Genomic DNA, 23,959 nt, shown 5'->3' with positions numbered 1-23,959 from the left:
AATTACTATGAAGTAGATGTTGCTACTCTTTAAAAGATATAATGTTACTGAATTTTTTTGAAATTATTGAATTAAATGGATTGAGCCTCAAAATCTAATTCTCTCAAATTCTCTCTCTTATTGCAAAACATTATTTTTTTTTAAATAAATTTTACAAGTCGCCGCACGCCATAAAAGATATGTGAAATTTCTCAGTCGTGGAGTCGTGTACGCGCTGCTTTACCGAGTGAGCTTTTAACCTCATAAAACTGACTGAGCATTTTAAATTTCCGTATTATCTTTTTGAAATATGTGTGTCAAATTTGTAATATAATAGAAACAACAAAATTAATTTTATTTTTAATAATGTTAGATAATTATTAAATATACAAGTAGTAGGAACTATTTAAAACACAAAAGGTATGCATTGTTTTCTATCTTTGCCTTTTACGATTTTCTAATCATGAATGTTAATCTAATCTAATGATCTGGTATCTAATTGGGAAACGGTTTTGAATTATATATTTGTGAGAATATCTTGCGTGAAATCCCGCAAAAAAATAAAGTTTCAAATTTTGTTACAGATTGGTATATAGATAATTATAAAAAATCATGGCTACAAATATCATTTTAAGGAATTGGAGGAACCTACATTCCGTCAGTATTAACTGTTATACATGGAACAGATCGAAGCACCTCAAGCATATTGGGGCAGGAATCTTAACAGGGCTTGCTGTATACAGTGTATCTAACGTCACTACAGTTTTGGCAGCGCAAAATAATCTGCACAATTATGTTAAAACCTTTATGGCAGAGCCTATCACCGCTGTTGAAGAATTGCAGAATAATCAGGATAAGATGAGAACGAAAATGGAACTGTTGGTGATGAAAACGCAGGCAGACTTTTGCAAAGCTCTCGAATCATTAGAGAACGATGGATCCTCCTTCAAAGTGGATCGCTGGTCCAGACAAGAGGGTGGTGGTGGTATCACTTGCGTGCTGCAAGATGGGCAAGTATTTGAAAAAGCGGGCGTTAATGTTTCTGTGGTGACTGGCATATTGCCACCGAATGCAATCCAGCAGATGAGAGCACGTGGCAAAAAGATGGAAGATTCGGTACCGTTTTTCGCCGCAGGCGTGAGTGCTGTAATTCACCCGCGCAACCCCATGATTCCTACGATTCATTTCAATTATCGTTACTTTGAGATAGAGAACCGGGACGGTACTACTCAATGGTGGTTCGGAGGCGGTACGGATCTTACTCCGTACTACCTAGACGAGAAGGATGTCAAACACTTTCACGGAACGTTGAAGGTCGCGTGCGACAAGCACGATTCTGCCTACTACGCCAAGTTCAAAAAGTGGTGCGATGATTACTTTTACATCGTACATCGTGGGGAACGGCGCGGTGTAGGTGGAATATTTTTCGACGACCTCGATAGCCCAGGTCAGAACGAGGCATTTCAATTCGTGACTTCGTGCGCCGAGGCAGTTATTCCGTCGTATATTCCCTTGGTGAAGAAACATAAGAACGACGGCTACGGATATCAGGAGAGACAATGGCAATTATTACGACGAGGTAGATACGTCGAGTTTAATTTAATTTACGACCGAGGCACCAAGTTTGGCCTATATACGCCTGGCGCGCGATACGAAAGCATACTCATGTCTCTGCCCTTAAATGCCAAATGGGAGTACATGCACAAGACCGAAGTCGGCTCAAAGGAGTCGCAACTTTTGGAGGTACTGAGAAATCCGAAAGATTGGTTGGATGGAACAAAGTCGGACGGAGCGCGAATAGGTTGAACATACATAATTTCAAAATCAATCAATGATCAATGATTTTTAATTGGGAACAATTATGAGGAAGTACAAGGCAATATTATAAATATATATAGATTATTATTTTAGTACATGATCGAGATCCAAAAACAACAGAAATGTATCAGTTTTGAGAGTTGATAATTTATAGATATACGAATTTACATTATATATCTCATGTTCGAACTTTGAACATTAACATATTCAATATCAGTTATGTGGATATAGTACTTCTTAGAAATGTCAGATGTTGTAGAAATATATTGTAAATAACTATGTATAAAATAAACACAGAGATTTTGTACAATATACATTTATAATTAGAATAATTGGTCTTGTACAATCATACATATATTCAAATTTATAATTTGTTAAGAAATTAGTATATATAAAAGTCAAAATATATATAATAATATTACAAAGAAATATATAAAATCTCTCGAGTTACTCTTTAACTTACATATGAACTACACTTTAAACGAACTACTTCATCCTAGAGACTTAACAAATACTATTTACAATATATTTAGTACCTGGCATCATAGCCAAGAAAAGTTTTTCATGTAATTATGATATATATATATATATATTGTGGAAGTCGATAAGATAATCATATTCATCTCTCTCATAAATTTAATTTCCTTAATATTCAGTCTTCGATTTACAGATATTGTTTTCCTATATATCTTTCTCAGTTTATATTAGGCAGTTATACAAAGCAAGTATCACCTCTCTTTTTCTACTATTATATTAAGATATCATAAAAAATGCAAACATACATAAAAAATTAGAAAAAATAATTGTAATACTGTAAAATATTGCTCAAGTATGACAATTATTGAAAGATGAGATTACTAGTAAGATCGAAAGAAAATGTTTCACAGCCAAAATAATTTTATACTCACGTTTTCATGTGATAGATTTAAGAATATATATTCTGGATATTTGGTGAATAATATTGTAAAAATTGAGCGTTTAAACATTTAGTGTTTTGTTCTTTTTTTTATCCAAATCTTTTAAATCAAATTTCTTTAAGACTGAAATCCCTTTAAATACAGTTGTGGTTAGTATGTAATGTTTACATTGAGTTAAAATGAACCATCAAGCTTGGCTAAAGATATTCCATATATAAGTATATTTCATGTATGTATATGAATATTTAATTTTTATTATATACAAATTCTTTAAATAATCGTATTTTTAAATATACGATATAAATAATAAAACTACACAAGTTTTAATATATGAGATGTATTGAACAGTTTTAGTAAAAATCCATTTCATATACATATATATAATATAAATTAATACACGAAATGCCAGAGATCTCACACAATCTATATGAAGTTATGTAAAAAAATAAACACGTCGTTATAGCAGGCGAATGAAATTATTATATATATTAAACGCTCGTTTCTTTTTTAACAGGCAAATGACTTACCTGTTCATGCAAATAAATCTCATTAGTTTCAAACTGTTGTATATCACACGATTTTGTAGGCTCCAAACAAGTGCTCGTTTCACCGATTAAACTGAAATTATTAGTATCATGCGAGCTGGATTTACTAATTGACGAAATATCAGCAAGAGAGCCAAAATTTTTCTCCTGTAAAAGATCCTTGGATTCTGGTATATTAAACACGTTATTATCTACTACGTCTAATGGTTGCGATTCTTCGCGGAAATTGTTTTCATCTAAACTTTTGTCGGAGATACAATAAATATTCGCTAAAGAACAGGCATAGGGAGTTTCCGCATGCGGCGTTAATGTACACGGATTATCACTAGTTAAGCTGTTTATTTCGAAGAGCGAACGTTCCGAACGATCGAACGATCGTCGGAATTCGGAAGCATCTTGTCCGCACAGATTTGAACTGGTTGTATTCTGTACATCTGTAAGCGATGGCTTCGAGTACTGGTAGTGCTGCTTCAGCGATATGATGTCATTTAATGAGTTACAGTAGCTGTTTGTCAACGGTTTCTCATGCGCCAACGGTAGGCAGTACATACTATTGGAAAGATACAACCGTCCTGCTGTGTCTCCTCGGAGGAACAAGCGTTCCTCCGCGACATCTTCGATCTCATTCATATCGCTGGAACATCTCTTCGAGAAACACTCCTCCGCGCTTTCGCAGATCTCCGGTAGATTGTGATCGCTCCGTTCACTGGTCATCTGTGTAATAGTATCCATTTCGGAACTGTACTCCAAGCTACATTGCTGAGAGACATTCCGTAAATGCCATTCCTCATCTGTTTTGGAAACATCCGCGTCCGAGTCCGCATGTGCTGTTCTCTTTGGTTGTAATGTTTCAATCGTAACAGAATTGTCTTGCCGCGCATTGCTGTTGTTAATCTTCTTGACGCTACGCAATAGATTCTCCTGGCCGATAACGAAACGTATCGGGATGTTTCTTTCCTCAGAGATGCTACCACCACTATCCGATAGTATATTCACATTTTTTATATCGTTTATGGGATTCAATTCGACGTGTATATTGGTGTTGTTCACTTTGGCACTGCTGCTCAAAATACTGCGTTCCAGGCTATTGTTGATCTTTGCTGCAGGCCGAGGTACAGAAACGCAACTGCCACCATCGCTGGTTGCCCCACCGTCGCCCTGCTTTCTCGGACCAAGATTATTCTTCTTTGCGGTGTGTCTACGTTGTTTTTTGAAAAATTTCCTGGCGACGCCGCTCTGATGAGGATTGTAGAACATTTCGACGCAGGCCGATGTTGGTTCGGTGTACGTGGTAACGGAATTGTTAGAGCGATACTGTTGACGATGCAAAACTATCAGATTTGCTGCTTTCGCGCTGACAGGAACAGTGGGAACGCTGTCTCGACTGGCGGCCACAAAGTCCGCGAGCTTTGAACAGTTGTAGATCTGTTGCGACTGATTGGTGTTTCTCGACGAGGCAACGGAATTCGTGTCGGATATCGCTTGAGTAGCCTGTGTGTTTGATAATGGCGGGACGAAGTTCTGCACCAAAGGTTGTGTAGGAATCGCGGCATTAGCATCGCACACGCTTCTGGTACGACAGCAACGATTCTTTCGCTTTTCCAGCCAGCAGCGCATCTTCAACCATTGGCTGCGAACGTCGTTGCGAGCGATTCCGTAGAAAAACAGTACGAACATACCGAGCGAGCTCGCAGTGATGGCATATGTCACGGCGAATATAGTCTCCTCGAATTGCATGGAATTCAATGGCTTGATTGTTATTGCGGCCGCGGCAGCCCAAGATACTAGGTATAATACTAGCATTATGATTTGACCTTTCCACTGCGTAAATTGTGAGTGTTCCGGATCCTCAATGTCGGAGGAAACCGTCTGCGCGCTGCGCACACTGTTCCTATCCCCGGAGGGATTCGGGTTCGGTTCTAGCAACTCCAAATCCATATTCTCCGTTGCTTGAGTGCCTTCGGATAATTGCGCGTTCACATCGACATTCTGAATCGCACGTCTGATGAGCAAGAGAAAGATCAGCAGATACGCGATTAAGATTCCAGATGGTATGAAAAGCGCAGCGAGCGCTGGTCCGGATGTGAGGAAGCAACGAGAGTAGCCGGCGTATTCGCGTAGATTGATCGCGCCGGATATTCCGCAGATAATTAAAGCTATACCCCATCCGACCAGGTAGAGTCCTAACAAAGGCTTGGGTATAGGTTGATCTGGATCCACATCATCGTCGGGTATCACATCGAGGCCTGATCTCGCAAGTTTTTTGTACATATTGCTAAAACAATATGAAATCTCGCGGTTCATGTTTTATTTTATTTAAAATTTATTTTTTTTTACTCTCTTCTCTTTTATTTTTCTCATTTTCATAAAATATAGTTTCTTTGTTAAATGCATAATATACACTTACCTAGCAGATACCGCCATCCATAACAAACAACACAGAGACAAATAGTGTAAAGTAAGGCCAACACCTTGACAAATCTCAATATGTTCTGTTTGTTGAATGCCGATACTGTATAGAAATGATAGTAATGCTATGGCGAACCAGGTATTGATGACAGAGTGTTTCGCTTTCTTAGGCATTGTGATAGATGTGTACGAAATAATGTATGTCACGGACATGATCATCAAGCAAGTTATCGTCACGAAACTTCCTATGTATATCGCCGGATGCGAATATCTGAATTTCGCTCCATGTATACTGTAAAAATAGTATGTAGTAATAGCAAAATGACGATAGAGAAGGAAATTTGAACAGGAAATATCTCTAAAAAAAAAGCTGTGTACCTATTTCCGTCTATATCAAGATGCGAAACTTCCTGCAGAAGTCCGTAATAACCCAATCTGTCGCAATGAAAGACTATTAAGTTATTCACTAGGTTTATTAAACGGCATCCATCGCTGGTCCAAGCTCCCGTATTATTTAACATTTCGTCCCATACTACTGGTCTCGGTCGTTTCCCAGTGTAATGATATAACGGTGCTTTCAACATAATGTAAACCGGTTCGGAGAGATTTCGTATTGATGCACCAACTGCAAAACATTTTTATGTAAAAAAATTTATATATATGTAAGTCATGAAATATGCAAATCATTTCACATAGTATGGTTTTTGACTCACTTAGTTTACTACCGACAATACATGTTGATATGTCCATGCTATCGTTTGAAATCGTCTTGGGAAATAATCTGCTATCGCTATACATGGATATCATGAGCTGTTGAGCTATCGCACTATCCTGCGAGCGTTGCAGCAAGGAGGCGGGCAATTGGATAGAAGCTTCTATTGTCTTATCTTTTGTATTAATCGGCGTTGTTCTGTTAATCGTTGTACAATGCAAAAATCTCGTGTCTGAATCGGTATTCATAGCAATACTTGTGTACCACGTGCACATTAATCCGCCAAAACTGTCGCGCTTAACCCGAAACTCTTCGAGAGCCATATATCTTGTGTGAGATTGTATGGACGGTGTAAATTCTGTTATACGTTCAATTGCTTTGATCAGTCTCGTACAAGCTTTGAAACCTATTTCCGCTCTTTTTAGCATCTCTTTCGACAATTTCATCATCGAACCGACAATGTCAATCAGCATGAGTCCAAGTTCCTTCTCGTCTATCAGAAAGCTCAAGTAATTCTCTATAGTTCGTACTATGAAATGAATTTCAACCGGATCTGTTAACTTTACCGAGCCATTTCCCGTATAATTTTTGAATCTCTTTACAGTTTCCAGGAGAGTACTCCTCGCCAGTGATAGATTTACTCTTGAAAATTGCTCCAAGATTTTCGTTGTGTGAGATACATACGGGCATGACTCCGTATTTAGGTGTTCCCATTGACCACTCATATTACAGTGATAAGAAGCTGTTAAAGGTGCTTGCAACAAACGACTGCCTTCGCATGGCAGTTCCGCTTTCCATCCCACAATCGTTTTCGGCCATGTATAAACGCCTTTATTGTTTCTTGTTACTGAAAAAACAATATTTACAGTATTTTTAATAGTTCTTTTATGCTACAAAACAATTCGTTACCTGCTAGAGGACAATAACGCGTATGCTCGGATATCACAATTACACTGACTGCCTTGGATTTGTTACCGTTTACGGAAACCAATAAGCAATTCCATTGTCCATTGTGTTCCTCTTTAACTGGAACTATACTAAGGGCACTGAGAAAATACAAAAGATGATGATATTATTCAATATATAATACTTTAAGATAATCTGAGAAACTCTGTATTACCTATCCACTATGCCGCTGTCTGAAAGATACCTATTGTCAATCTTAATGTTAGGTAAGCTCTTTCGCGGATCCTTGTAAACACTCAGATCCATAATCTCTGTAGAAGCATTAGGATACCATAACCAATTTAATCTAGCACTTTGGTCTACTGTAATGCTGGGCGCTCTGCATTTTAAGGTAATCGAATCTCCAGCAAAAACCACTTGATTTTGCATCGGTCGAATTTCAATTGCTGGTGATATCCATTGACATTGGAGCTCTTCCAAAAATCTTAATTTCTTCACAGGTTGTCCTTTGGCAAGCTTAGGCGATGTGCACTTTGGCGAGGGACTGAAATGTTAAATTGAATATTATAAAGATAAAGATTATTAATGTAAGTATATCATGATTACCCAATATGCAATACTCTTACTTCAACTTAATCGAAGAATTGGAGATCCAATTACTAAACCAATATAGGTCGCAATTACAGTTCCAGGGATTATTAGATAGGTCTCTGAAATACAAATTATATTCTAGATTTTATGCAAATTATTGTAATGAATGTAATATAAATTGATTTACTAACAGCTGTTTTAATGTCTTAAGTCCATGAAACGTCCCTTCTTTCAAGGTAGTTAAACTATTTCCATTTAATTTCCTAAAATATAGCAATATAAATTTATGTAACACAGCAAAGTGTTTTTCCATACAATAATATAGAATAGTTTTTCATATAATAAAAATGCGCACTCTGAAAAGCCACTATTAAAACTAATATGTACTAGCATAAATAAATGGCGCTTTAACTTACAAGCGATCTAAAGCCAGCAAATTATGAAATAAGGATGGCACCAGAGCAGTTATTTTATTTCCAGACAAATCACTAGAGCAATAAAAGCAAATACATAAGATAAAAAGAAATATCTTTATAAAAAATACTGAAATATCATTTTTATATACTGTAGACTTACAGCTTTTTAAGATTTGAGAATTTTTTGAATGCGTAACTGTCTATTGTTGATATCTGATTCTGGCTCAAATCTCTGAAAATACACATTTTATGAAATTAAAGAAGATTAAAGCAAATTTACAAACAATAAGTGTATTCTTACAGTCTCTCCAAATTTTCTAGGCCATTAAAACAACCCTCGCCTATAGAATTAATCTTATTTTTTGATAAATCAAGCCGTCTGAGATTTGTTAAATTTATAAATGCATTTGCTTGAATGATGTAAATGGCATTTTTGCTCAAGTCTCTGTAATTGACAAAAAAATTCAGTTATTGTCACACCATATTGTTATAAGTTAAAGATACATATGGAAAGTATAAAACAGCATTATACAATTGTATAAGTTCCACGCTGACTGCATTGATATCCACATCATTGATTTCTTGTAAACGATCACCACATTTAAGACGTAACCATTCGGCTTGAGCACCAACTGGCTTGCATAAACAATGTTGTGGACACAGTTGAACCGTATTGATCCATGTTTGAAACAATATTATAAATAGAAGAGTGGCTTTCATGATTAGAGGAAAATGGACCTTTGATCTAGAAAATAAATAAAAGTTACAAGTTAAATTGTCATTGAAAATATTCCAATATTATTGTCAAATTGTATTTAACGCGATCAATAATTGCATTGTCAAGATACTAACATTTTTTAAGAGAACAGCAGTTAAACGAGATTATATGGAAAAAATTAAATCGAATTTCATACACAGATTTTTGTGGAAATATCGTGAGTCGTTAAAGCGGTTTCTTCGTAATAGCAAAATTAATGGTACAAGTGAAAAAACAAATATATTCTAAAGGTACTCACGGCCCGATTAAAGATCTTGACTCTCACATTATCAAAGAGCAGATTTTAAATAGCCGCATTTTATTTATGCAGTTTATGTATTATTGATGCTACGCTAACCAAGAAGGATTGAGGTAAAGAGAAGAATCTGGCACACATACATGTCGATCACAACGCTATCTATCAAGGATGACCAATACTTGATCAATATTACTGCGTTGATAGTGTCGATAGAGTAGACAGTGGCGCATTCAAAAGCTTGGCTCTGTTTACCAAGTTTATATACATTCACACAATCCGTATATTTGTATTATAAACTGCAAAATATTTCAAAATGTCAATCGAGATTGAATCTGCCGAGTGAGTAAAATTATCTTAATTTATTCTGATTATTGTAAAGTAATATGATGACTGCAATCTGTGCCATACAATAACCTCATTATGTTTCAGTGTGATCAGATTGATACAGCAATATCTTAAGGAAGCAAATCTCGTAAAGACACTGCAAACTTTACAGGTATTTAGACATTTTAATTTATAACTAGATATTTAAATTACTTGCTTTCTAATAAATTTTATACGCAGGAGGAAACAGGTGTATCATTGAATACTGTTGACAGTGTGGATGGATTCGTTGCTGATATAAATAATGGTCATTGGGACACAGTTTTGAAAGCTATACAGTCATTAAAGTTACCTGATAAGAAACTTATAGATTTATATGAACAGGTAGATGTTTTAAATTAGAAACATGCATTGAATTTGTAAAATGGATATTATTTGCGCGCTAAAAGTATAATTTTTAACATCCTTTAAAATATTCAATTGTGATATATAAATCTTTTTCTCTAAATTTCTCAAAAATCTCTAATATATAAAGTATTGTATAAGAAATATAACATTTTATTTTTATAAAATAATATTCATAGATTTATTTCTCTCTTAGGTTGTTCTAGAATTAATTGAATTACGAGAACTAGGTGCAGCACGTTCCTTATTAAGACAGACTGATCCTATGATTATGATGAAGCAGCAAGAACCTGAGAGATACATTCATTTAGGTATATAATATATTCATACATACAATATATTGTTAAAAAAAGCTATTCTATTATAATTATTATAAAATATTACTTTATCATGGCATACATTCCTTTACAGAAAATCTACTTGCGCGTTCGTATTTTGATCCGCGCGAAGCGTATCCCGATGGAAGTACAAAGGAAAAGCGAAGAGCATATATAGCCACTGCTCTCGCTGGTGAAGTATCAGTAGTACCCTCTAGCAGATTGCTCGCTTTGTTGGGACAAGCATTGAAGTGGCAACAACATCAGGGTTTGTTACCTCCTGGTACTACGATAGACTTGTTTCGCGGAAAAGCGGCGGTGCGCGATCAGGAGGACGAAAAATATCCGACACAGTTATCAAAGCAAATCAAATTTGGCCAGAAGTCGCATGTGGAGTGCGCGCGTTTCTCGCCCGATGGTCAGTTCTTGGTGACCGGCTCAGTAGACGGTTTTATCGAGGTGTGGAACTTTACAACTGGCAAAATTAGGAAGGACTTGAAATATCAAGCGCAAGACAATTTTATGATGATGGAGCAAGCAGTGCTGTCAATGGCGTTTAGTCGTGACAGCGAGATGCTGGCGGGCGGTGGTCAGGATGGCAAAATTAAGGTCTGGAAAGTGCAAAACGGACAGTGTGTGAGAAGATTTGAAAAGGCGCATTCAAAGGGTGTGACTTGCTTGCAATTCAGCAGGGATAACAGTCAAATTTTATCGGCTTCGTTTGACACTACTGTAAGGTAAAGCGAAGAAAGGAATGATAAATACAGACTTCAACGATAAATATAATATTTACATTTATTCTTTTTTCTTACAGAATACATGGTCTTAAGTCCGGAAAAACTCTAAAGGAGTTTCGTGGTCATACTTCATTTGTTAATGAAGTTGTTTTTTCTCCAGATGGTCATAATATAATCAGGTATTATTATTGTAAATAGAAGGTATTATTATTCTAAAAAGAAAATATTTATGTCCATTTCTGTGCAAGTGTTAGTATCATTTATTTTATAGTGCGTCATCAGATGGAACTGTAAAAATTTGGAGTCTAAAGACTACCGAATGCATAGGAACTTATAAATCGTTAGGAGCTGCTGATCTCACAGTCAACAGCATACATCCTCTTCCTCGGAATCCAGAGCACTTTGTCGTATGCAATCGTTCTAATACAGTAGTAATTATGAATATGCAAGGACAAATAGTAAGATCGTTTTCGAGCGGTAAACGAGAGGGAGGTGACTTTGTATGTACAGTAGTGAGTCCGCGTGGCGAATTTATCTATTGTGTTGGTGAGGATCTCGTACTGTACTGTTTTTCTACGTCATCAGGAAAACTCGAAAGAACTCTCAATGTGAGTATTTCTCGATGTTTTGATCAGGAAGAACATCTATTTTGTGATTAATGGTATTCGGTTTTTTCTTTAGATACACGAAAAGGATGTGATTGGCCTGGCACATCATCCTCATCAAAATCTCTTATGTTCTTATAGCGAGGATGGTCTGTTGAAATTATGGAAACCATAAAAGAATCCAGAAACTCATCTCTTTTTTTACTTGAACATAGAAACCAAGCAGCATTTACATGTTTTTATATATCATAATATAGCAATCTTGAAAATGGTTATGCTGCAGAATATTTGAGAATGTGTGCGACGTATTAATTCATCTATTCTTTCATCGTAACTGTCATCAGCTGTCATGTCAGGTAATCGAAAATACACATATATTGTACATACTTAATTTTAACATCTGAACAGAAATGCAAAAAGAACACTGGCTATTACGATTTTCGCTTTTCACACCACGTTTCGGTTCTGTCATAATAAGGAGACAAAACATTCAGGATTTTTCACGGAAAAATCGTCGATATCGCTGATGCATTGAACGTAACACGTTCTCCGCGAGCAATAATAGACATCACGCTCGCTATATCTGATTATGCGAACCTAATCGTTACAACGTCGCCGATGTTAGTCGAGGCAGGTAGATAGGATACGGAGTGGGTGGTTGATCGGCTCGTTCGGGACTAACAAGTGCGCCTCCCTCTTCGTACCTATCCCGCTATATATCCCTCGTCACGTAGCGCGGTCCCTTGGCCGGCGCGCGCTTGAACGTAATTGGGCCCGAGCAAATAAGCAATCACTATATTTCGGCACGGCAAATATTATAATAACAGACCGGGGTGGGGTTAACCGGGTTATCGATCGTACGATCGGTGGTCGGCTCAGGCGTCTTAGACAGCGCCAAAACCAGCACCGATCTGCTGTTTCTTTTTACGCGCGTCTGCTTATGGCCGTTTACCGCGAAAACGACCCTTCCTTAATATCTTTATAAAACCCTACGCGCGAGAGAAAGTTCATATCCGGCCGAGGAACGACGATCATATCGATACACAGGACGTTGATCTAATTAAAAAACGTTTTATGCGAAGCGAAAATATTTTCTTTACTCATATCATATATATAAGATATTCTTCTTTCAACATTTTTGCTACTTTTATCTTACCGTACGTTGTATCTAAGTGAATATCTCATCTATATTCAGTTTTTCAAATTTAAAATTGTTCTTTTGTATAGAAAAATCCGATATGAAATTATGATTAAGAAAAATAAGAATCTAGTAATATAATTCTCTAAATTTAATTTACAAAATTTCTTTATTTTTAATATAAAACATTTTTAGATATCTTTTTATTTCTTTTTGTAAATTTTTGATAAAAAGAAATTGATTTCACATATTTAAAAATGAAAAAGTTCTTGTCTTTTAATGTTTTTTTATTGAGATACGAAACGATTTCGTTCTTTAGTAATAGAACCCGCCATTTATATAATGATACAAGTATGCGAGACTGGCAAGATTTTTTCACAAAGCGGAATTAGAAGACCGCGTGAAAATTCACTGTCGGTCCTTTTGGCATATAATTCACATTTTTTGGAAACAAATGGACCGGAAAGCCGTTCCGTTTCCTTTTGATCCTCGCTAATGCGACTTTAATGTCATTGGAAGTTTTTCACTTTTTCCAGTTTCCTGTCGTATCCTCGTGTAGTTAGACCAAGTAGTTGACCCAATAATCGGTTAGATTGTTGGTCTCTCACCGCCGATTTTTCTTTGTAGTTATATCCGGCACCGCCATCGGTTGTCTTTGTGTAAGAAAGAGTTTTGATTATTTTATAATATTATTTACAATTTGCTACACGAAATATAATCGATAATTGATACATACAAGTGCAATATAATTCAATTTCACAATATATAATAATAATTGTTTAATTATTAAATTCTGTTTCGATGTAATTTTAGGGCTATAAAAACTTAATTTATAAGTAAAATTTAAATTAATTTTTAGTTGAAGCTAAAAATAAATTAAGGTGACAAAAAATTTTTTTAAATTAGATTGATTAAGGTGTATATATAAAATATTTTGCCGCTTTTTACTGTTTTTTTTTTTTTTTATATATTTTACATGTTATAGATTCACATGTTACAAGATTAATTTGATTTAAAAAATTTTGAAAACCAAAAAAGGAAGAGAGAGAAAGAGAGAGAGAGAGAGAGATCTGGAAATTGACGGATAATCAATGATTTCATGCGTATATGATGACCCATCTCGAGGATGCGTGTTTCGAGCATGTGAGACGTCAGACGCATTACACGTAGCGCGTCTGCGGGACTGTTTTGTGTCCGAGTAAAACGTCCGGTATAATCATAAGACGATCGACGGTATTTACCGGTTGTAAAGGATTTTCGAACGAATGGCCGGGATCGAATTAACTGTATACGTCGCCGTCACACGCAAAACCAGATGCCACTCTTATAAGCGTCACCGGTACCATAATCGCCACTATATCGCGAGACGCTTGTGCATCGCTTGATTATTAATTAATAATAATACGATGATCTCCACTCGAATATGTGTGTGTATGTGTGGAGAGGGAGGGGGCAGGGAAATTGTATACCTGGGGAATTAAACGGAACGATTATGTAAGGAAATGCACGAATGGAATGGAGGCAGGTGCCCTGTGTAAAGTTTTCTGAAAGGGCTTTAAGGAAGACGGCGAATCCCCATCGCGAGGGAGGAACTACGAGCGGTTGGTCTTTGAGAAGGAAACTCGCTCCACTAATTTTGCTTCTTCCGATGTGATATCGTACAAGAGTGTCATCAAACCTTATCGGATCCAACTACACAGAAACATTCTTTTACCTTTGCACACAGCGAGATTATCCGTTTATCTATAATCATTTTAAATTCTATATTTTTAATTCTTATTTTAATTCTTATTTTTATCCGTAATGTATATATGTTAGATAAAAGTTTTTTGTAGACTTATATTGTAAATTATAACGTTACGAGATTCGCGTAGAGGTGAATATTTCGGGAGAGGGATCATTTAGGGTACATCTCGTCGATGATATCAATGATACGGAGGCGGCCGTGGATCTCTCACGGCTCGGCTTTTTCTCTCTAGATCTCGTTTCCGTATTTCCGGAAGACTCCCCAATTTCGCGATCATAATTTGTTAATAATTGGACATTGGTTGTGGGCCCATGGTAAGAGGGCCTCCTCTCGCTGGCCAACTGGCCCCAGGTGTGTGCACGGGGAGCGTGGCGGACGCGTGCTTCTCCCCTCTTTTAACCTTCGTTTGCAGCCGAACGCGCTCGATTCGATTCGCTCCCTTCTTCTATTTCTTCTCCTTTCCTTCTGCTTCTTTCACCCCGCGCTTTTTCTCTTTTCTTCCGTTTACTCTCATCTCTCAGAAGCACCCAATGCTCTCGTCGCACAATTCGACGCATGCGTAAATATTAATTCACGAAGGGGTAAGAATAAATAGTGTGACGAAATACAAAACGGAATAATCGACATTAATTATTTAATTTAAATCATATTAATTGAATATTATCTTAAGAAAATTTCGATTTGGAATTACAAAGATTATTTTGATTTATAAAAGTTGATTTCCAAGTTTTGATCGAGAATATTGTAAAAGAGAAAAAGTGTATGCGAGAACGTTATATAAAATATGGGTCGGCCAATAAGAAGATGATACTATTCGCTATAAAATAGATTTGGGACAAATATTTGCGAATTATCGTACGACGTGAACGAGACTTTGGCAGACGAGACGGTTAAATATCGTCGTGTGTAGTTGAGGGGTTTCGGAGGTACCGCGGCGAGGAGGGATTTGCATTCGCGGAAAGGTGGCAATTACTCGCGGAACGGAATATAATGCAATTATCGAATTAACCCTCGCACCCCCACATAATTGCTCGCGACTTCACGATTTAAGTGGATAATCATTGGGAACCGGCTGACCGGGCGAGCGCCGAAATTCGCCGGGAGAGGGTCGGAGAATGTGGGGCGGCAGATCAAGGATCGTTGGTGCATCGTGTAATTTACGTACGTTGCATGTACATGCATCGTTTGCCCCAATGGCGCGAGTTTAACGAGAGAATGACCCCGCTTCTTTTCTCGGGAATACATTTTCCCTTGGATGAAAAGCGGGGGAAATCTCTAGCTTATCTATCTTGTTTTTTCGCGTATCGATCTCTGCCAGCTGTGAAAAAATCGAATGTCACAAGAATGAGAGGATGAGAAGTTAACTTGTGTCTGTGCGTGTGACCGGCGTATAAATTTTTCTTCAAAAATTTTCTTCTCCGTTTCGTTATGAAATATTGGTGCTAATTTTTTTTTGTGCATGCCTGTCTGTTTCAAATCGCGGAGGAAATCGATCGGCGAGCGGTAGCGTCGCAAACTCGAGAAAGAATTCTGCTCTCGATCGAAGCCAGGCCACTCGATCTCACACAGGAGGGTGCCGCATTGTGTTACGTTATAGCCTTCATTTTCACCTTCGTCTCTCTTGCGCCTCCTTCGATCTTGCGCGAGTCTCATTGTTTCGCGGTCTGCTGAAAAACCAGTCTATTGTATCGATTTCGTCGATTTCAATGCACGAATTTCAAAATAGGGCGCGCCATTGTTTCACTTTTCTTTTGAGCCTATTCTTCTCGGCGCCGGCTAATTTGCTGACGTTTGCCGACCCGACGACGATTTACGAAACATTGGGGGATCACAACAGTCAGCTTAAAGGAATCTTAAAAATCTGGAACGGTGAAAATCGCTATCGTTATAACATTTTGGTATAACGATATAATGTTAATACAAAATATACAGAATAAAGATATAATATATAAATAATGTGATAGAATTGGAACATTCTATATACATGCAATATATATAGAATTTTCCAATTATAATAATAATACAAATAGAAAACTTTTTTAGATAAGTAAACTTATGTATTATGTTTTTTGTGTGTAATTTAGGCGTATCGCAGCATCGTGTGAAACACAATGCTTTTTTCGAATGAGAGCATTCGTAACTGTCTTATACTCTGACTGGAAACTCCGATTCAATCACGGGCACCACCCCCTCATTTCGGAGGGCGCTTCCTCGGCCTTAATCATTGGGCTACTGACGCTTCGAGAACGCTTCGTATTCATTTTATGAAGCCGTGCTTGGGAAAATTCTGCGTCGCAACAGTACCACATCGATCCTCGTCCTCCCCTTCCGGCTTGCCTATCCCCGATACGTTGAAAATACTGGAAGAGAGAAATTTATCCAAGGTTTAATATATTTTTCTCTTTTAAAGAAAAGTGTAGTTTCAATATATATTTCTTTGTTTCTTAAATAATGCTTGAAATTCCTCAATTAATAAGTTTCCTAACAAATATTGATTTGTCTTCTCCTTTAGATTCTTAGAGAGATGAATTTTCTTCTCATTTATTTCCCTTTGGCAGTCGCGCATAAACAAGGCCAGCGGTTTTCTCAAGCCTCATTACAAATCACCGAAATGGCCCCCGGGGCCACCACGATTCCCGGAGTCCTTTCTCAACGGCGGTCCCTCGAAAGTTCCGAAAATCAATTTTTTTCCTCGGGGCGTCAATTAAGCGGAATTTTTCCGTCTTCGACGTAGGTCTAGACGAGAGAACGCAACGACTTCGGTTTTTAGAAGCCTTAATCGTCGCTGCTCCCTGTTTCCACCGACCATTGCAATTTTCAGACTTTCGGCTACTGCAATCTCGTCCCCTCAAGGGTCATTCGTTTAGGTGTTAATCCCTCTAGAAAGGACGTGACTCGGCAACAGTTTTCTCACGAGTGGCAATAGTAACGATAGCAGAAACAAATATTTAGGTATCGTCGGCTATACTAGCCGACATTTCTTGCATTTCTCGCATATTGAGATTATTAAAAAACCGGAGATGCGAATAATATAATAAAAAAGTTAAGAAAAACATATTCTCTGTCTCGTTACATGAACTTGCTCTAAATAGTAAATATATAAAATGCTGAGATTGATAAAAAAATATACTTGCAGAAGTTAGTATACAAGTTTAGAGATCAGCGAGCTACTTTATAATCGCTGGATGAACATGCGAAATGAAGTAGGAATATCAGGATATCGGTAACTCGGCGCGGTAGAACTTTCTCGCCAAGTTCTTTATTTCATCTTTCGATTATATACTTGATCCTGAGTGCGTACATAATCGGCTTACGCATGTTAGCGGTTAGCTCAATCGAATACACGCGAGAGAAGGGTCGATTCAAAGTTCTTTTTCTCTCTCTCTCTCTTTCTCTCTCTCTCTCTCTCCTCTTTCTTTCGAAGGGCATGCGAAGCGAAAAACGCGACTGCGCGAATTAGGCGCGCTTTGACAATCCTAATCTCGTAAAATATACACGTGAACAACGAATTGAGGAAGAAAGAGAGAGAGAGAGAGAGAGAGAGAGAGAGAGAGAGAAACGCGTCGGATTAAAACACACCGTAGCCGAACTGCTCCAAGGGTGACGCTTGTTAAATGGTGCTAATAGTAATCCTATTCATTGTGACGTGATACTTTAGCACGTCGTATCGTCCTCTCTACTTGACCGGATTACGAGCGGAAAAAACGACCGACTTCTTTTACGTACAGCTGAACGGGCGAAGGAGACGACCCTTCTTCGCGGAGGATATCTGTGGACAAGGTGTTGAAATAAGAGAGCCTATCTATATTTATCTTACATAATATCCTCGTGATACTGCAATATATTGTATATGTAGAAAAGACAAGCCACGTGAAATTTTGTAATAAGAGTTTCCAGCAAATTTATCCATTTTTCACACGATCATAATTCAGAAATGATTTATTCAGTAGATGAATATTATATGTAAATGGAAAAATAATATACAATTTAAGATATGGGGAATAATATAAAAAAATAGCATCTTTTCCAATTATTCTTCCTTTCATTCAGTCTACAATTAAAGACAGTTCAGATATTTAAACCGATCTAGAAATTTACACAAAACTTTAATATTACATGAAAATAAATTATGAGAGAATTAAAGAGATATTTTTAAAAAGAAACTTAATGAGGAGATCCCCTAAAACAATCCGAGTTAAATATTTACATATTTCCAGTTAAATGCTTTGGATAATATTTAAAGTGTTGCTTTATTAAAGTACACACTGCTCGATAATAATTGGCCAATGACTTTATCGAATGAAGGAGAGACGAAAGGAAGAATTTTATATCCGTCAATCTCGTCTCGCTGTAAATATCGCGAGCCGCGGGGGTCCAAACCGGTCAATTATACCCGCGTTCTAGTTATTAATTATACTCGTGCCACCGCAGTCGCTTCTTGCGATTAAACGCGCGCGCATCCCGCCGTCTCACACTGAGGGCGATTCATCTCGAAAGTGTGGTCGTTCACGGCGGGACATCAGTGCGCGTTTAAGTCCTGCTCCATCTCTATCCAGCTGTTATCTAACGTATCACATTAGTCCGAACATTATAATCGCCTATACGAATAAGCCCAGGTTAAAGATCGGCTCTTATAAATAATAGGAAAACGTAAAGATACGATGTTTTTTTTATTAATTTATTGCTCTGTCATTTATATTTCATTAATTTACATTAATGATATTTATCAATTTTATTATTAATTATTAAATTATTTTATTAATTCCAATTAATAAAAAAATTTATATATTATTATATTTATTAATAAAATAAAATAATTAATAAAATAATTTTATTCATTAATTTTATAAATTATTTTATTAATTTCAATTCATTAATGTTATTTATTAATTTCATTAATTCTGATATCTAAGACGTTAACACAAAAAATATTATTGGCTAATATTGACAAAGATCCACCCACTGTATATCACGTCAATTTTTCCAGAACATATAGTAGATTTATTTGATTTGTAATTTAAGATTTGATTCGAAAAAATAGATTTTATGGAATAAAAAAACTTTCTTTTATAGAAATCACGGTTCGACAATTACGTCAGATTGTAATCGTAAGTACAATACATATATTGCAATTGATAGTTAAAGTAATGTTTGACACGCGAATCGCGATTCACGTGCATCATAATGAGAATTACGCGAGTTAGCGCGCGCACGGCCGTTGTTTTCTCTCGTATAATTACGATTCGATTATAGGAGCGCGCACGTGTGCGTCCGATGGTGCTTTAATTTCGCATTGGAGATCGTGGGAACCGGCGTGAAGGAAGAGAAGGACGAGGTTTCGAGATGAGTAGACGGAGGAAGGAAGGAAGAAAGAACGGATGAATGGAGGAAGGATCGAGGGAAGAAGAAGAAGAAGGAGGGTGGAGGAGGGAAGAAGATGAGCGAAAGCGAACGGAGAGGCTCCTGTATCCGAATCTCTCTCTTTTGCTCCTCTCCGGCCCATAGTACCAGAAACGCGAACGATGTAACGATCCGTTGTGCTGCTCTAGAGTACGTCAATGGTACTTCGAGTATTATGGGCTCGATCAAAGCGTTATATTGTTTGAGATCTTATTGCACCGGCCGTGTAAACTCTTCGCGTCGACGAAGGGGGTTTTGAACGGAGAGCGACACGTACCAAAACACTTACCGGTCGCCGCTTATCGATAGCACTCGCACTCTTTTGATCTCCGAAGCGTAATCTTTCTTCTCTCGTATAAGTGTGCGTATGTAATTACATGCAAAGTAATTATAGACGTCATAGAGAATTTTTGTGGAACGTCTTACATTATTTTGGAGGGAGATAGAGATGAGAATTGTAATTACAGGATTATTATTTAAAGTTCATCTTATTTAGGACTTCTTCATATTATAAATTGTAGGATAAAAGTTGATTATATAAAAATGATTTTTATGGGATGTAATTATATAATTCTTGTTTGTTTGTTTTTTTTTTTTTTTTTTTTTTTTGCATTTTGAATTATATCATATGTTATTGTGTCCACGTGAGACCGTTACAAGTTTTTATAACACACATATCACGATAACATACGTGAGATAAAATTTCTATTTTCTTATTTTAACTTTAATAAATATTATCTTTATTAACACACACTCTTATATAAAATATGATTTTAATTAAGATAATATTCTTGCAACACATTTTAGAAATAACATTTCCTGAAGGACACAGCCGCGAATTTCTACAGCCGCAGGTTTACAATTAAGAGCAGATAATTTGCATAACGTCCCGATAATTTATCGTTAAATACAATAGAGACGTTTCTCTAAGGAGAAAGAGGAGAACACGACCGGCGGGCCACGCGTACGAGACGGGACCCCGTCGACGCGCGATAATTGGTGACTCGGGAGAGAAGTATTCCTACGTCGTCCTTCTTCGTTGCGGTCAGTCGTAGTAATTTAGCAGGTAGCCAAAAGGCTCGGTCTCGCGCGATCAGGGGGATCACCAACAACCTCCCTATCTCACGAGTCTATTCCCCGCGCGCGCGCGCCCTTCACCCTCTCGACCCCCGCTCACCGCCCCCCCCCCCCCCCCCTCGCACGTTCACTCGTCAGGGGCCCTTCCTCCCGGTCACCCGATGCAACCCGCGCGTATTTAAAAGCGTTTAAGGGCGCTCTCCGGTGCTCGAGTGCTCTCTCCTGCCCCGGATCCACAATGGTTCTTGCGTATTATTTGTTGGTGAAATAACATGCTGTCAGTTATGGGGGATATGCTAAATATATAGGCACGCTAGATTCCCGAAGGAGAATCGATCGAACTCCGGTCGGTCGTCCGTCGTGACGCTCGAGTGTTGTGCTTCGAGGCACAGTACGTTCGGAAAGAAATCTGGGGGCGGGGAGAGGGTGAAAGGAGGAGGAGGAGGAGAGCGATCTTTATACATGTAGGGGCCCTCTTTCACTCGACAATTTCGTAACAATCGAGGAGGCAACACCACCGCGATGCGGTTCGCTTCGGGGATGGATCGCGCGGATCGGATCGATTCGACCGCGGACACCCTTCGTCTCGCTGCCAGTCCTTCCCCCTTTCGGTCATGATCGACGCGCCGGGGAGGCGTGGATGCACGGCGTTTATTTTTTTGGGCCCCACCGTCCGTATCCGACAATCGTTTTTTCTCCTGCCGCGCGCGAGAAAGGCATCGCGAAGAATCCGGATAGAATTCCGAATGCCGTGCCGTTTGATATCGATGACGATACTTTTATCCACGGCTCTTCAATGCCGTTTCTTCGTAAGCACGTATAAAACACGCGGATGAAATAATATTGATCTTTTCATATTTCTACGCGAGAAACTATAGAGCAAAAATTGATGCGTTGTGCGTTAGAAAAAAAAAAAGAATATAAATCGAGAAAATCACAAAGAGAAAAAGGAGACCGAAAAGTTTTGTTCTACTTGGAATCGTATATTAAAAATTAAATGTATTTCTTCCAAAACTTAAATTTTTTTCTATAAAAAGATTATGTATTGATTATTTATTTGATAGAAATCAATAGAGTTATTTATCTTAACAGAGTTCAGAATTTGCTTGTAATTTGTAAACGTTACAAACATTTCTTATTTGATTTAAGAAGATTAATATTGTTCGCAAAGTAATCTATATTCGATGAGAACTCGAAACAATTACTGAGAAGACACAAACCTTGACAAGAAAATGTTTAATCTTACGCGGATTCTTATTTTATACTCGCTCACGCGTCCTCTACACGCTCTCACTTATAATCTAATAAAGCAACTAATAACTAATAATAACTTAATACACTCCGGTTCGAGACAAGGCCATAATTATGTGCTCTTTAATTATGTGGATCCTGCGCTCGATCGAATCGACGTTATTTGATTATCGAGCCTTGGGCGCGTACATAAAATAACGAAGGGGAGGAGCTGTTTGTTTTTCGGACACTGATGGGCCCAGAGCGGCGAATTTAGGACCAGATCGGCGTCCGATCGGATGTACCGGGTTTATTCGGACACGGCCATGTGAGAAGAAGAATGATGTCAATAGTTTTTGCAGCGATGGACGGAATTTAAACGTAAACCGCTGATTTTTAAATGGACCATGATTATTAACGAGAAAGAAATATGTCACCATTATGTATAATATATTCGTGAATATATTAAAACATAATGTTTTTTAATCAATTATGTTCTATGTATATAGGATACTCTAATGTATTCGTCAAATGCAAGAACGGGGGAAAAAAAAAAAAATCCGCTCATTATTTAACGGATGATTTCAAAAAATATACATGTAAAATTCAGGCATACATATCCGTATTAAATTAAAATAATATGACGCGCGCAGCGTGTTTTTCTTCTCTTCTAACGATAAGTACTTAAGATAATAGGATGAATAGGTTAACGGTCGGTGGAGAAAATGAAGTGGACCGCGATGCGTGCGTCCGCGAGCAGCTGTATTACCACAATGCACGTGCCACCGTTTTGCACGCGTGTGCATGCGCTCGCTGCCGTTACGCAAAATGGCACGTGACCCGCTTTTAATCGCGAATACATGTTATCGCGATAATTAGCTGCGAGAGAAACTACTATTCTACTACTGGGTGAAATATAATCCTCGTGTAATCGTCACATACCGTTACTTACGCAGATGTTAATATACTTGCGAGTCATTTCAATTATCATAATCGCATTCTCCACGGTTCTATGATAAATGATTCTCTTTACACTTTACATGCTAAATAAATGGAAAAATTTTATTGTATTCTGGAGAAGATGTGCTTCCTCTTTCTCTCTCTCTTTCTTTATTTTTCTGGAACATATATATAAAAAGGCATATTGCAAAATATATATTAATTAATTGGAAATAGTAATAAAATAGAAATCTACAAATATGTCATAAAATTAAAAAAAAAAATAAAAAAAATCTCGTATGAGAATAATATTAGAAAATAAAGTAGCGGAATTTGAACAGAGATAAAATAAGTTTCATAGTAACATGCTTTTTATTAAAGTCGATTTTCGATAATTCTGACTGTAACGAAGATAGGGAATCGCTAGTCGGGCAATTAACGTCGAGCCGGTGCGACGTCCGATTACGTTTTTTGCTAAAAGGCGGGAGCGTAACTGACAGGCGAGGGTGTTGGATGGGATGTTTGCCAGCACATGACACAACTCTTGCTCCTCTCGCAGCTTTTCGGGCGATTTGCTATTTCGCGATGAGGTGAGAAACGAGATCTCGTTAGGATTCAACCTGGTTAACGTTATGACAACCTCCTCCCGGTCGGCCAATTATCGGATTACAATGTAAAGATGCTAAAGGTGGTAAAACGCTGACAGGGTCACAGACGCTTATCGCGGGGTC

The 23,959-nt window shown here is 37.6% G+C and overlaps 3 protein-coding genes across 7 annotated transcripts; 2 read left to right on the top strand and 1 right to left on the bottom strand.

Annotated features, from left to right (window-relative positions):
- Positions 1-41: 41 nt before the first annotated feature.
- On the top strand, positions 42-2,979 carry Coprox (oxygen-dependent coproporphyrinogen-III oxidase). The gene is made up of 2 exons (XM_070316155.1): positions 42-399; positions 564-2,979. The coding sequence occupies exon 2, from the start codon at positions 592-594 to the stop codon at positions 1,783-1,785; it is 1,194 nt and encodes a 397-aa protein (XP_070172256.1). The 5' UTR covers positions 42-399; positions 564-591; the 3' UTR covers positions 1,786-2,979.
- Positions 2,030-9,397, bottom strand: Remo (Remoulade). Of its 2 annotated transcripts, XM_070316147.1 has the most exons (13): positions 9,310-9,397; positions 8,826-9,038; positions 8,595-8,738; positions 8,454-8,525; positions 8,294-8,365; positions 8,069-8,140; positions 7,913-7,996; positions 7,501-7,830; positions 7,290-7,426; positions 6,382-7,227; positions 6,047-6,293; positions 5,667-5,960; positions 2,030-5,534 (listed from the first exon to the last, which is right to left on the bottom strand). In XM_070316147.1, the coding sequence occupies exons 2-13, from the start codon at positions 9,011-9,013 to the stop codon at positions 3,203-3,205; spliced, it is 4,818 nt and encodes a 1,605-aa protein (XP_070172248.1). In that variant the 5' UTR covers positions 9,014-9,038; positions 9,310-9,397; the 3' UTR covers positions 2,030-3,202. The 2 variants fall into 2 exon arrangements, with proteins under 2 accessions (XP_070172248.1, XP_070172249.1); XM_070316148.1 differs by lacking the exon at positions 8,294-8,365.
- Positions 9,398-9,528: 131 nt separating this feature from the next.
- On the top strand, positions 9,529-19,930 carry Smu1 (Smu1 spliceosomal factor). Of its 4 annotated transcripts, XR_011448890.1 has the most exons (10): positions 9,529-9,648; positions 9,739-9,805; positions 9,874-10,017; positions 10,235-10,349; positions 10,450-11,092; positions 11,170-11,271; positions 11,364-11,700; positions 11,774-12,053; positions 19,656-19,690; positions 19,836-19,930. XR_011448890.1 is itself a non-coding variant. In XM_070315939.1 (8 exons), the coding sequence occupies exons 1-8, from the start codon at positions 9,623-9,625 to the stop codon at positions 11,870-11,872; spliced, it is 1,533 nt and encodes a 510-aa protein (XP_070172040.1). In that variant the 5' UTR covers positions 9,529-9,622; the 3' UTR covers positions 11,873-12,884. The 4 variants fall into 4 exon arrangements, 1 of the variants encoding a protein (XP_070172040.1); XR_011448892.1 differs by lacking the exons at positions 19,656-19,690; positions 19,836-19,930 and adding an exon at positions 13,821-14,555; XR_011448891.1 differs by lacking the exons at positions 19,656-19,690; positions 19,836-19,930 and adding an exon at positions 13,372-13,642.
- Positions 19,931-23,959: the final 4,029 nt, after the last annotated feature.

Source organism: Polyergus mexicanus, unplaced genomic scaffold (assembly GCF_030449975.1).
Source record: "Polyergus mexicanus isolate NDT 795.1 unplaced genomic scaffold, iyPolMexi1.0 SCAF_3, whole genome shotgun sequence".
Taxonomy (NCBI): domain Eukaryota; kingdom Metazoa; phylum Arthropoda; class Insecta; order Hymenoptera; family Formicidae; genus Polyergus; species Polyergus mexicanus.
This window is presented reverse-complemented; position numbering and strand designations above follow the sequence as displayed.